The sequence below is a fragment of the Drosophila mojavensis genome, unplaced genomic scaffold, assembly GCF_018153725.1.
Source record: "Drosophila mojavensis isolate 15081-1352.22 unplaced genomic scaffold, ASM1815372v1 contig_81, whole genome shotgun sequence".
In the NCBI taxonomy this organism is placed as follows: Eukaryota; Metazoa; Arthropoda; class Insecta; order Diptera; family Drosophilidae; genus Drosophila; species Drosophila mojavensis.
The window spans coordinates 3,585,827-3,599,658 of NW_025318907.1; the positions used below are offsets into that span (position 1 = coordinate 3,585,827).

General features: G+C 42.9%; 5 protein-coding genes across 6 annotated transcripts; 1 reads left to right on the forward strand and 4 right to left on the reverse strand.

The window, feature by feature from the left end:
* Positions 1–532: 532 nt before the first annotated feature.
* Positions 533–2,464, reverse strand: LOC6580650 (CDK5RAP3-like protein). The gene is made up of 4 exons (XM_002006436.4): positions 2,359–2,464; positions 2,081–2,255; positions 1,184–2,008; positions 533–1,125 (listed from the first exon to the last, which is right to left on the reverse strand). Exons 1-4 carry the CDS (start codon positions 2,362–2,364, stop codon positions 620–622), a joined length of 1,512 nt encoding a protein of 503 aa, XP_002006472.1. The 5' UTR covers positions 2,365–2,464; the 3' UTR covers positions 533–619.
* A 736-nt stretch (positions 2,465–3,200) lies between these two features.
* Positions 3,201–5,411, reverse strand: LOC6580651 (transcription factor grauzone). The gene is made up of 5 exons (XM_002006437.4): positions 5,115–5,411; positions 4,304–5,049; positions 4,028–4,237; positions 3,596–3,971; positions 3,201–3,538 (listed from the first exon to the last, which is right to left on the reverse strand). Exons 1-5 carry the CDS (start codon positions 5,259–5,261, stop codon positions 3,299–3,301), a joined length of 1,719 nt encoding a protein of 572 aa, XP_002006473.2. The 5' UTR covers positions 5,262–5,411; the 3' UTR covers positions 3,201–3,298.
* Positions 5,412–5,814: 403 nt separating this feature from the next.
* On the forward strand, positions 5,815–9,454 carry LOC6580652 (U2 snRNP-associated SURP motif-containing protein). Of its 2 annotated transcripts, none has more exons than XM_015164339.2 (12): positions 5,815–5,922; positions 5,976–6,035; positions 6,089–6,145; positions 6,208–6,494; positions 6,555–7,146; positions 7,210–7,253; positions 7,313–7,645; positions 7,710–7,952; positions 8,009–8,192; positions 8,248–8,500; positions 8,562–8,938; positions 9,018–9,454. In XM_015164339.2, exons 1-12 carry the CDS (start codon positions 5,917–5,919, stop codon positions 9,402–9,404), a joined length of 2,823 nt encoding a protein of 940 aa, XP_015019825.1. In that variant the 5' UTR covers positions 5,815–5,916; the 3' UTR covers positions 9,405–9,454. The 2 variants fall into 2 exon arrangements, with proteins under 2 accessions (XP_015019825.1, XP_002006474.1); XM_002006438.3 differs by having other exon boundaries at positions 8,260–8,500.
* On the reverse strand, positions 9,401–13,763 carry LOC6580653 (cyclin-Q). Its single transcript, XM_002006439.4, has 5 exons — positions 13,596–13,763; positions 10,470–10,599; positions 10,237–10,381; positions 9,956–10,177; positions 9,401–9,887 (listed from the first exon to the last, which is right to left on the reverse strand). The coding sequence occupies exons 2-5, from the start codon at positions 10,550–10,552 to the stop codon at positions 9,558–9,560; spliced, it is 780 nt and encodes a 259-aa protein (XP_002006475.1). The 5' UTR covers positions 10,553–10,599; positions 13,596–13,763; the 3' UTR covers positions 9,401–9,557.
* On the reverse strand, positions 11,508–13,475 carry LOC6580654 (E3 ubiquitin-protein ligase RMND5A). Its single transcript, XM_002006440.4, has one exon. The coding sequence runs from the start codon at positions 13,278–13,280 to the stop codon at positions 11,895–11,897; it is 1,386 nt and encodes a 461-aa protein (XP_002006476.2). The 5' UTR covers positions 13,281–13,475; the 3' UTR covers positions 11,508–11,894.
* Positions 13,764–13,832: the final 69 nt, after the last annotated feature.

Here is a 13,832-nt window from a genome sequence, read left to right on the forward strand (position 1 = left end):
TTAGATTTGTATTCTGGATACAAAAATAAGCAAACCAACAAAAAAGAAAACAAAACAAAAACAAATTAAAACACAAAAATATAAATAAAATTTGTATATTTAATAAAATAGCAAAATAAAAATAAATAAAATTCTTTTAAAAAATATTCAAAAATTGGAATTTTTTATTGATATTAATCAATATATATGCTGTCTTTATGTAAATTTAATACGAATAATTTTACTGGCTAACAGATTGGAATTTTATATTCAAAGAAAGTCAACCAAAATTTTTATCTATTTTTATATATAATAGGAAGACTTTTTGTAACGGACTGGAACATAATTTTAATGCATGGCAGTCAAAAAAAAAAAAATGTTTTATTAATATTTGTTATATTATGTTTCAACCACCATACATAAACGTAGTCAATCGCCTGCTCTTGATAACCTCAGAAGTTGATAGATAATCTTCTAGATAGAAGTCAGTAAATACCGTATATATTCATATACTTATGTGTCATAATGTCAGCAACGCTCTTAATTACAAAAGTTCAGTTTTCAACATTTTATTTGCACTTTTCCATAGCTTCACATATACCCTATTCAACACTGTACAGAAACATTTATGGCCACACATCTAATTTACGCCGCCAATTAGATTCACAACGCGATTCTTGTAACGCTTGGAAATATCCTTTTCAATATAGGTCTGTAACGCTCGGGTCTGTGCAATTAGTTCGTCCAAGACTGGATTCAATTGCTGGCGCTGCTCGCGCAGCTCGACGGCACGCTGCTTCAGCACCTCGCGAGTCGTGCGCAACTTCTCTACGGCTTTCGTCATCTGCTGCAGTTTGCTAGTCAACAAATCGGCATATTTAGGCGAATGTTTCAGTTGGAAGAGGTGACGCGTCTGCTCATCCGAGGTCTTTTGTATGATCTTCTCAACATCGCTTAATATTTTGGTAATGCTCTCGCTGTCGTACGTTGAAATGTTGTCCATCAGTGAGAACATAATGTTGCTGGACGAATCCAAGTGGTTCAGCTCATAGAGGCGCATACGCAAAAATGCCTCCAGCTCGTGTATCTCGTCCAGAAAACGATCCCGATAGTTGGGCGAGTCGAGCAGCGTGTAGGCCTGATCACCTGCAATATTGGAAATTTATAGAATGTGATTTGAATAGAGTCAATTCTGAATGCAGACCTTTAGCTGTGCCACCATCCATGCCGGTGCCCTCAACTACAATGCCGTACTCCTCGACAGGTATGTCAAAGTTGATCTCGACGGCATTTGTTGGCGCACTTTCAATGCCCCAATCTATGTTGGCGCCGTCGGTTTCCTGGAAGTCGCCATAGTCAATCATTTCCGCCGAGACTGTCGAGGATGTTCCTCCATTGTCGTCAGTACCAAAGTCAATTTCATTGCCCTCGGTCTCTTTGCTCGAATTCGAGCCGCTGAAGTTGAGACGCAGCTCAGGTTCCTCTACGGCCAGAGGCGCTTCCTTGTGAATGTACTGATAGACTGTAGTGTTTCCATGCTCCACCAAATGCCGCAGAATGGGCAAACATTGTTGCTGTCCACTGAATTGGGCATATAAATCGATGCCTGCTTGCACTCTACCAATGTCCTGCAAGGACTTGGCGTACAGATCCGGCAGTCCTGCCAGCACTTCAATGAATTCCGAATGCAAGTTTTCGCCCTTTACGCCCAATTGTTCCAGCAAGGCGGCATGCTCCGCAAGCAGCTGTGCCTCTGGCTTATTGAGGTCGTGGGCGCGCTTCAAGGACTCATCGATTTGCTGCTCCAGTTTGAGCATCTGCTTTCGAACTCCAGGTATTTCGTAGTTTACATTGCGCACATATATCTGCGCAGTCTCCGCGAGGTACGTAGCGTTCTTCTCATACAGACGGCAAACTTCTTGCCAGTCTTTCATGCGCTGACTGCCATAGGTGCCAAAGACGCTTTTGGTATCCTTTTCAGTTTGCTTGAGTATTTCGATTATCTCCTTGACATGCAAATAGTTTATATCTGCAATAAGGCAAAGGAAATAACTTTTAAGTATGGATAATTAAATTCCGTGGATAATATTGATACACCTACTTGAACCAGATAACAATTTGATCAACTGATCATTGGCGGGCATGTCTTGCAGAGCATTGCTGATCTTTGAGTGTATGTCCTTGAGCGCAGCCTGAATATTTTTCGGAACAATACGCCTGCTCACAAGCCAATCCTGGAGCTTCAACGTGTGAATGTCAATTGGTATTTCCGACTCCTAATATTTAAATATAAATGAGCACAATCATACATTTAAAAGTAATTAAATTAAAATTCCTTCACACATAATCTTTATTTAGTTGCAAAACAATTAAACTTACATTCATTTTAATGTTGTTGACGTAGCTGTTTGTGTTAAGAGTTATCAGTGCTGGAACATTGTACACGATGGCTCGATAGTTATTTTGAGTATTGTAACCAGTGTTGCCAGGTTTTGAGACATAAAAATAGCAAAATCGTCTCTAAAAAATAGCTGAAAATAGCTAAACAAATTTTAAAATAGCTTTCAAAATAGCTGAAACCTTTATGCATTATGCATTTACTTTAAATTTTATTTTTAAATGTTATTTAATAATGTTACAATTTGGTCCACATCCAAATCATCATCAGAATTATATTTTTGATTAACTGGAATCATTTTTAAATATTTGGAAGGCACGGTAAAATATGGCAGCATTTGCCATTGCTGCGCAAGAAGAATTAGCGATGGTATAAATTCACAACTAGTGATGGTATAAGTACGACAAAGTCGTGGTGGTAGTATCGCGCAGATCATTACGTACAATTTGGGACTTAATCGAAAAATGTTTTTTTTTTTTTTTTTGCTTTAAATACTAAAGTCAAATTCAAAATATTCGTTTGTAAAATAGCTAAATTTATAGCTAATAGCATTTTCAAAATTTTCATAGCATTTAGGGTTCAAAAATAGCTAAAAATGCTATTAAATAGCTAATCTGGCAACACTGATTGTAACGTCAATATTATCGATATTATCGATTGACGATAAGATACCTTTTGGATATAGTTGGCAACACAGATTTTTATCAGTTAACGCAGATTTGAAGGAATATTTGAGCTTTAGAAGTTATAAAACTGTGTAGTTTTTAAAAACAAAATTCATTAAAAGTATTTTACTATTTCGTTTTATTACATTTGTATTCATTGGTTCTTTAAACATTTATATGCATATATACATACATATTTATACACTCAAGAGAAGTAATATATATACAACAGTATAGGAAAAGTCTGCTAGCTCTTTTAAAACACATTCGAAATATTCGGAATGGAGAACGTTTCAGTATCTTCTCTGAACATTTGCGAGACTTGAGCACTGGGAAGCACCTTTTGGGAGCTGCCCGTCTTTGTTTTACGCCAGTGATCCCATTCATTGGGATGCATTCGTTTCTTATGGGAGTGCATATTCGCATTTGAGTTGAATGTTCGGGGACAGAACGGGCATTTATACAAGGGTTCTCCAGTGTGCTGAGCCATGTGCTCCTGAAATTGGAATATTATATAGCATATATTATCAAATATAAAGTGTTCATTCCAAACCTTAAGGCTAATATCTTTTTTGAAGGTTTTGCCACACTGCTCGCAGGTGTAGATGGTATTTGAGTGCGAATAGCGTTTGTGACCAATAAGAGCGCGAGAGTTCTTGCAACTCTTGCCGCACTCGGAGCAGATGAAGGTTTTACCCTCATCATTGTGGCGCCTCAAATGCTGCTTTAGGTTGTCCTCATCCTTCAGCCAGCTCTCGCAGTCGGGCCGTGGGCACTTAATACGCGGCCCGCTCTCCTCGAAGTGCAGGCGGACGTGCTTCTCGAAGACAGCCTTATCCTTGATCTCCTTACCGCACACATGACACACATTGGCCGCCTTTCGGTGCTGCATGCTAATGTGCACCTGCATGTGGTACTCGGTGGCAAAGCTATTGATTGAAATATCAATATATTAACGTCTTTAATAATTGATTTTATTACTTACGCATTATGCTTGGGGCACTCGGGGCAGATGAACTTGCGCTCGTTGGCTGGCACATGCGAGCCCTTGTGCAATTCAAGGAGATTGCGCCGTGAGAACCGCTTGCCGCACTCCTCGCACTGGAAGTCGCATTCCTCGTCGGGCACATGGTGCACCAGCCAATGGGCGCGTAACACGCTCGAATTGGCAAATACCTTGCCGCAGTCGTTGCACCTGCGAAAGTTCAAGAATATTATCATACATAAATATATTGGTTACATTCTCTATAGATTAATTTACTTAATATATTCAGGATTCTCGTGGCGTCTTGCATGCTCCACGATTAGACAACGTTTGTTTAGCTTTCGCCCACAGCATTTCACATATGGCCGTTCGTCTGGGTGCTTATCCTTGAAGTGATCTCGAATACCGTCGAAATCATCCGCCAGGAAAATGCACAACTCACAGCCCATTACGACATAGCGTTTTATCAAGTCTTCGTCCTCTTTGCAGAATGGGGGCCACTGCTGTTTCTTGAACGTCCGCTTTGCGGTTGTCTTACGCTTCTCATGGCCTTTGGATTGCGCTGACCTTTTCTCTTTGGCTCTTCGCTCTTTATCAATCGCTTCGGTATCACGTTTTCGCTTTCGACCACTTCGTGTAACAATAATGTCCACATCGTCCAATTGGTTCATGAATTCGTCGGGCGTCAGCCTTTCCAATTTGATTTCCGGCTTGCTGTCGCTACCAACGTGCACATACGTTGCCATCTCCAGGTCAAGTTCATCTAAAGGATTTATGTTGACCTGTGTGCTAGTGCAGTCATTATTTGCATCCCCATCCACTGTGAGCTCTTCAGCCGGCATCATAACTTCCTCGGGCCACGACGTGTTCAGCATATCCGGATCAGGATCCTGTTTGAATTTCGGGGCATTGGCAAAAATAAGCTGAGCCTCTTGTATCGATACATAGAACTGATGGAACTCAGACACCTGTGTCCAGCACACATTGCACACGACTTTTGATATTGCATCGTTCGGTGAAACCTATAATAGACAGATGCCTTTGACTATGCACAAATTTCAAAATGTGAATAATCAATTTGGATTACCTCAAACCAAAAGTGTTGCCGTAGAACTTCCGCAACATTTGGGACGTTACCTTCGACACCTGCATCACCTGCTTCACTGTTAAAGATTTGGAGGCACATCTGGGAACCACAACCCCGCAAGCATAGCCTACAAATTTGTGGTTCCATTTTAACAACTCCCTGTAAGGCTTTCACGCTGCGCCAAGCGATTGAGATCTGTGCGTGTACGCTGGCAGCAAGCGACCACCGTATATTTTGTTGTACAAAATTTATTAAGTTAATTGTGATTAGGGATGTTGATATCGTATCAATTTATCGATACTTAACGTGACTATGGGGCGATATTCAATATAACGATTATTATTAAAATAATTATAATTTAACTAATTTGTACAATTTTCAAATGCAATACTCTTGCAAAACTCTTGTGTGACGCTACCAAACTAATAATTGATTAAATTTGTTTTATATATGAATATGTTATGTATTTTAGGGCAGTTCGAGTATTCTACATCGGAATTTTAAAGTTTAAAGTCTTTGATTAATTCAATTATTAAAATTTGTTATTCAAATGTTGTACATAAGTTTTAGACATAGCCGTTGTTGTATTAGTAATTTAAGGTTTGAAAGTTATTTGAGGTCTTACTTCACTGATTATCGGCTTATGCATGACATGCATATTTAAAAATCTCCAGCTGCCAATCTGTATGATATATCGATATCGGCATTAAGAATTGACATCGATTAAATTAGTGAGAAGAGGAAAATTGAGTTATAAAAAGTAGATGCGTTAAAGTGATAAATTGAAAGAGATCTCAGCAGTATGAAGGTAAAAATAATACAAGAGGAGTTTCCAAGTATTTTACGTTTCGTTTACTTTAGCGCATCAGCGAGAAAAAGCTTGAGGCCTTTACGGTCGGTACATTTTCCAAGCGGCAATTGGTAAGCTCTGAGACCAATTTTGTGCGGCTTTTATTAAACTTTTGATTTTACAGTCTAAAAAGGAATTGGAGGAGCAGAAAAAGAAGGAAGATGAAGCGGCTGCGGCTCACGTGAGTAAAAGCGATTTAATGATAGAAGCGTACTGTAAATGTTGTCTTTTGTGTATGCTCAGGCGTTTAAAGAGTTTGTGGAGACCTTTCAAGAAGCGCCAACGGCGTCATCAAAAGTGTGGGTAAAGGCCGGTACATACGATGCGGGCTCCAGGCGAGAGGACAAAAGTGAGAAAGGCAAGCTGTACAAACCAGGATCCAAGCTGGTTGAGAAAAGCGCATCTGAAAAGGCAGAGGATTACGCAAAGCTTCTGGCATCTGATCTCAAGAAAGATCCCACACCTCTCAAAAAGAAGAATCAGGAGAAGAAAAAGAGCAATTTAGAGTTGTTCAAGGAGGAATTGAGACAGTAAGATAACGGACTATCCAGTTAATAACTTAGTTAACCATTCCCTTATATCTTTCGCAGAATACAGGAAGAGCGTGAGGAGCGGCACAAGTACAAGCATATGGCGGTGGCGAGTGCCCCAGTGGCGCAGCAGCCACAGCAACAGGTGCAAGCTCCGAGCACTTCTCAGTCTCAGTCGACCAATTCCCGAGATGCGGGCGGTTCGTTTGACACCGGCGATCCGAATACAACGAATCTCTATTTGGGCAACCTGAATCCGAAGATATCCGAACAACAATTAATGGAAATTTTTGGTCGCTATGGTCCACTGGCAAGCATTAAGATCATGTGGCCACGCTCTGAGGAAGAGAAGCAGCGTGGCCGCAATTGTGGATTTGTGGCGTACATGAGTCGCAAAGATGCTGAGCGCGCGCTGAGGACTCTAAATGGCCGCTACATAATGGGCTATGAAATGCGCCTGGGCTGGGGCAAGACAGTGCCTATTATGAATACGCCCATCTTTGCGCCGCAGGCCCTACTCGAGCTCACATTGCCGCCACCGCCGTCGGGGTTGCCTTTTAATGCTCAGCCGCCACCTAGCGAGGCGAATACATTGCCCAAGAAGAACTACAAGGATTATGATACCATCGAGGACAAGGAGAATATGGAGAGAGTAAGTGATATATACTGCCCATCAGAATAATTAAATAATTAACAATATTTCTTTCACCTGCAGGTTCTAAGCAAGTCCGTTGTAAAAGTCTTTATACCGACTGAGAAGTATGATTTCATTAAAAAGTAATATTAGATTTGATTATATTGAATTTTCACAATTTTAGATCTGTGCTGAATATTATACATCGCATGATCGAGTTTGTCATTCGTGAGGGACCCATGTTCGAAGCCTTGATTATGAGCCGTGAAATGGAAAATCCGCTCTTTTCGTTTCTCTTTGACAACGAGAGTCCCGCGCACATTTACTATCGCTGGAAGCTGTTCTCACTGCTGCAGGGCGACACGCCCAGTGAGTGGCGAGAGCAGCAGTTCCGTATGTTCAAAGATGGGCCAGTATGGAAGCCTCCTGTGGCAAATTTCTACACGCAAGGCATGCCCGATGAGCTGGTTGTTGATCCCGATGCCCCCGTCGTGCACAAGGGCGCCTTATCGAACGCGTAAATAATGTTATTTGTAACTAATTTGTGGTGGTTTATTTATACTTCGCATCGTATTCCGCAGACAACGCGATCGCCTCGAAGATCTCATACGCCATTTAACACCAGAGCGTGCACGAATCGGAGATGCGATGATATTTTGCATTGAACATGCTGATGCAGCTGACGAGATTTGCGAGTGCATTGCCGAATCGTTATCAAACCAAAAGACCCTGGCTTCCAAGAAGATTGCGAGGCTGTATCTCATTTCTGATATATTGCACAACTGCACCGTGAAGGTGTCGAATGCCTCCTTCTTCCGCAAATCGTAAGTTGATGTTAACAAAGGGAAAACATAATCCTGACTAATTGGATCGCTTACAGCGTGGAAAAACAATTGGTGGACATTTTCGAGAGTCTCCACAACTATTATTTGGCCATAGAGAGCCGCCTGAAGGCAGAGGGCTTCAAAACGAGAGTCTGCAATGTCATACGCACCTGGGAGGAGTGGACAATTTACCCAAAGGATTTCTTATCACAATTGCACGCCATATTCCTGGGCCGTCAGGTATGCATTTAATGCAGTTGCTGATAATATTAGGTTATAAACAGGGCAAACGTAGTTTCCATTGCAGACCACTTCACCAGCCCAAGCTGAAGAATCTCGCTCCGAAGAGGCTTTGGATGAGGACATTGACGGTGCTCCACTTTCAGGAGAAGATAAGGACGATGAGGATTTGGATGGTGTGCCGCTTGATGGTGCTGCTTTGCTGAAGAGCGCTCTGAAACTTGTTCTACCGGAATCAGCGGTAGCTACGCAACAGCGAGACACGCCCAAGCGGGAACAATATCACGACGAAATCGATGGCGTGCCCTGTAAGTATCTGTCATAATATATATGCTATGGCATATATAATAATAGTTAAAATACTTTCAGTGGATGATGATCTGGATGGTGTGCCACTGGAGCAAATGCGAAAATCCTCAGACACGAAGTCGCAAGCCAAAATGCCAGGATTTATACCATCCAAGTGGGAGACGGTTGACCCGCAGCAAGTTGAGGCGCAGGCAATAACCACTAGCAAATGGGACACTCTCGATCCACCAGATCCGCCGAAATTCTTCAGCTCTGATGAGGACAGTGATGGAGATAGCTCAAGCAAATTCAATGATGAAAAGCGGCAAAAGCTGCGCGAAATCGAAGTCAAAGTTATGCAGTATCAAGATGAGCTAGAGTCGGGAAAGAGACGACTGGAACCTGGCTATTCAATGCCCGAACAGGTTGAATACTATCGCAAGCGTTTGCTCAAGCGGGTGAGTTAACTAACAAGACGCCTGGCATGCTTATCTAAGCTATTCTCACTTATATAATTCAACATATTGTCATCCATAGAACTCTCCTACGAATTCTGTCGACTCGCCGCTGAGCTACATACACGCAAAATCAAAGAGCATGCAGCGCAGTGAGAGTCCTGATCCCCGACATGTGCCCAGCTCTTACTATAGTAGCAACTCTCGCTCCAGTCCCAACCCACGCAGCAGTCGCAAGCGCTCCCACTCCCCACTGAGTGGAGGCGAGAGCAGTCGCAGCTCCAGATCTACCAAGCGCAATCGCTCCCGAAGCCAATCGGACTCGCCCAAGCGCTACTCAGAGCGTTCAAGTCGCACATCGCGTAGATCTCCGTCGCCAGCATCATCGTATAGCTCACGCTCGAATCGACGCAGCGCATCGCCGGGGCGTCATCGGTCGGACAAGCACAAGCACAAACATCGTCATTAAAGTTTTCCACAATTCTTTGTAATTAAATCTTCATATATTCAGTAATTCAAGTACTTTCCTTTTTTTTTTTTTAATGCAAATAAATAAATCGTATGGGAATGGCGAGTGGATATCGAACAGCCAGTTCTTGGTGAGAATGATGATGTTGTAGGTTCAGTTGGCCATGAGGGATGCCTCGTGCTTGTACACTTCAATGACGTCTTCGATAATTTCCCACTGTTTCTCTCGAGTAAAGTCCTTAACGAGAGGCTTATACCACATGGAAGCCTCGTCCGACTCATCGGTCAGCGGCACCTGCACGCCATATGTTTGCAGTGCCAGGGATAGACAGCCGATGGCCACGTGAGTGGGCTTGTATTTCAATATGTTTGGGCTGTGGTGAAAGTCCTGCAGGTACGAGGCGGCTGTCTTGGCAATCGGCACAGAGTTCCATATGTCCGTGCCCACCCAATCCTGCAGTGTCTTCATGTAGTACAGCAGGTACTGCACGGCCGCCAAAAAGAGAAAGCACATGCTTTAATGGCTGCTTCAGTAGGGGACTCCAGGCTTACCTTGTGTGCCAGCTCGATGTTCAGATCAAAACTGAGGGTGCGTGTTATCAGCAGCTCGGCCTGAACGATGGCATCGCGCATGGCCCAGTACTCGTCATTCAGGTCCAGCGGAGCACTGTCGCGGTTCAGTGTGCAGTATGCCACGTTGATAACATCGCGGATTTTGACAGTGTCGTCGTCTTTGATTTTGCCAGCCAAGTAGAGTGAGGAGGCGGCTATTAGCTGTATATGAAACACACTTATAAATCCCGACTGCGAAAAGGATTCCATTCAACACTCACGAACTCGTCGTAGTCACTTGCTTTGACCTCCTTGAAGAAGCGATGGTAAACGATGGCGGCGCAGGCGGCTGTCAGAGGCTTCATCTTCAGCTTCGCCGCGCACTCGAAAATGTAGAGAGGCACCAGACCAGGTTTGGTGGACTTTCTGAAAGGTGTGTATATAATAAATACATGTGTTTATCGCCAAGCGTTTCATGTCTGCAATTGGAGTTGTTGGCAGACGAGAGACTCACCGATAATCAATGGGTTTCATATTCTGTGTCTTGCTCGTCTCCACGTGCTGCTGCAACGACATCACATCCAAGACGTTTTTCATTTTACACAATCCGTAGTATTTTTGCAGTGTTCAATCTCTGCGCACAACTAAAAGCCAAAAAGACAGAAGCAGACCACAATTTAGTATGATACGATTGCAGACAGTGCGTGTGGTTGCCTCAGATCAGCTGTCTGCCGTCTGCCAGCGATTGCTAAAATGCACTGTAGTCGGAGACGGAAGGCAGACCAAACAAAGCCGATGAAAATTTGAGAGCGTGTCTGCGACACGATCCACTCCGAAACCGGTTCGACGCTGGCCACTGTTGACCCACCGAGCGCACAGTGGGCGACATTTACGAATTGACTGGAAGTTTCCATCAGATATGAACATTTGACTGCTAAAACATGTGCTTATTTGCGGTAAAGTACAATATTTTAAAGAAATTAGGTTTCATAATTTGTAATAATGATAAATCTTTGATATAGGAATACAGATCAATCTCTATATTTTCAACAAATAGGACATAAACTATATTGATTTGATTATTGAGTCTTAGAAAGGAAAAAATAATAGTATCAGCATGACGAATGGGCTATATCGATGCCATTATTGGGATTCGAAAAAAAAATATATATATGTATATTGATATAGAAAATAATAATAAAATTCATAAGCTTAGAAAAAATAAAAATAAATAATATTGATAGAAGGTAAAACACAACACATGAGCTACAAGACAGTTTCGTATTGATGGAAACTTTAATTAATTATTGCGAGTGAATTCTATAAAAAAAAAAAATTTAACTTTCCAATTTTGAGTGTATTGTTTCTTCTAAATTTATATGGCTAAAGCATCTATTAGGATGGCGCAAAATTATTTTTCGCAAAACTAAATGATAAACTATTATATTTATTTTCAAATTTAATAATTTTTTTTTTAATTGTCACGAGTCAAAAATATGACCATTATTAATCCGTAGAGTCCAGTAATGAAGCAATAAACAACGATGCTGTATTAGAGATAAATGTTTATTTATTATGTATGTATATAACTAAGAGCTAATGGGTTTTAAATGGGCTGGTTAGGATTATTACTCTCGTTCAAGTTGCGCGACTCCAAGTAGTTCGAATCCGCCTCACCAATTTAGCTAAAGAACATTTCTAGATGAGCTGACAATCGCAAATAACATTTAAGGAAAAAGCTGCCCAAACATTCAACATCAGTAACCCAGTGTGATCCGTCCCCCGGTTCAGGTCAGCCACTCGCCATTTCGTCCTTCCTGGTGCACCGCATCAGTGTCCACGCTCGAACCGCTCTAAGCGCGCCAACAGGCAGGCTCACATTCAATTACATAGTATATATGTTATTATGATTAATTGCTTTATAAGATAGGTACTACAATTAAAAGTAAATACGAACAGCCTCCTCGGCATTCTGTTCGACCGGGCAATAGGGACACTTCAGAATGTGCCCGTTGCTGAGCTTGTGCAAGGCGTCGTTCGAGATGACATGACCGCATGTCAGCTTCTTCGGTGGATTGTCCTCAGTGGTCTGCTGGCGCAGGATCGGGCAGGCGAAGATCGAATGAAACCGGAACTCGGGCTGCAGGTCTATCTCAATGGGCAACTCGTCGCAGCCATTCCACATGGTCAGCACCTGGCGTGATTGCATCACTTGCTTGATATTCAGCAGGGCGGGCAGCGCGGTGCAGCCCGCGTTCACGACCACCGAGAGGGCAGAGTTTATGCTAATGCCCAGCAGCTGGCAAGCGTCCTTGAGGAATGTGAACGATAGTTCGGTCCACATTTCCTGGGCCAAGAAGATCTTGTAGGGCGTCTTCTCCAGGCCACCGGGCAGATAGATAAAGCTGGCCATCAAATTGGCAATCTCGTGCTCGTAGCGCACGGCAAACTTCTGGAAATTGTTCCGAGCATACAGGATGGCTTCGTGCTGGGACTCCAGGCCATAGGAGACCAGCTGCATGAATCGCATGCGATGCAGCCTGAACTCGATGAGCGAGTGCCGCTCGAGCAGCTGACTTGAGTGGCGAACAGCCCACTCGAGGGCTTCGGTAAGATCTCGCTTTTGGATCTGTTTCCAGATGTTGTATATCTCGGCAAACTCACGCTCCGAGTCGAACACATCCTGGGCATCGCTGTCGCTCATTTTGCACTCCTTGATCAGTGTGCGAGCCACGTCGTCCATGCCTTGGCGGCAGTAGTGCTTGGCAATGGCCTTGTTTAGTAGCATTAAGTTGTCCTCGTCCTGCAACGCGTCCACGCGCATCGTCGAGCTGAAGTCAGAGCTGAAGTTGCGATCGATGGCCTTGCCAATCTTTGAAACAGAGCCATGGGAGTCGCGATGCTCTGTCGACAGCTTCTGCACGCGAACATTGCACTTGGATATGGCTTCTCTGATTATCTCCATCTGGCTTTCAGTGAGACGCTGCGGAGCGGCTGGTTCTGTCTCCACCTGCATGTTCACAGTGTCGTCCATGGGATCGTCAGTGCTTCCAGTGCCAGGCGCGTTCATTTGTGTGCCCGTATTGAGCGTGGTGACCAGCATTTGACCTGCATTGCCCAATACATTAACCAACTCCGACATGAGCGACGCAACATCTCCGATTTCGGCAGACGCAATCTCATGCAGCTGCTCCAACTTGCTCACAACGCGATCCAACTCTTTTTCCACAGTAACAATAGCTTCGTCGTCCATGATGTCCAACTCCGTCTGCGGCTCAACAATTAATTTGGTAAATTTGGAGCGACGCCAATCAACAGCGCGCATTAGATTTTTAGCCAATTACAATTTGCAGAGTCTTTATTCTCTTGGACTAAGTCCAGATTTGCACTCCACTTTCAATGGGCAAACAGCAATATAGTTGGCAATTTTTAATTTTATTTTGGCTTTGTCTACAATAATAACACAAAGAAGAGCACCATCACTACCAGAGTTGCCTTGCAAGACGCAATTAACATAAGCACTTGATTTTTTCATACCGCAAGATGGCAGCTCTGACGAGGGGAACAGCTGTTTTTAATATGGAACGCGACACAGACGAAATATGCGTTTATATACAAAAATGTTCAATTTTTAACTTACCCCAAATTGTTGCAATTGATTTAAATGATTTCTGTTTATCTTATTGATAAATGTCTATTGAATTAACTCATTATTTAGCAATTCACAAAAATTAAGTACGCGCTGTGACATTTAAGCCGGGAGAGTGTAGATACCAGGGCTGCCAAAGTTTCCAATGGCTTGAGGCCCAGTCAAACTCTACTGCATAAGTAACGCACGAACAACCACCTGCTCTGCCGATACCTGAGCTACATGTAG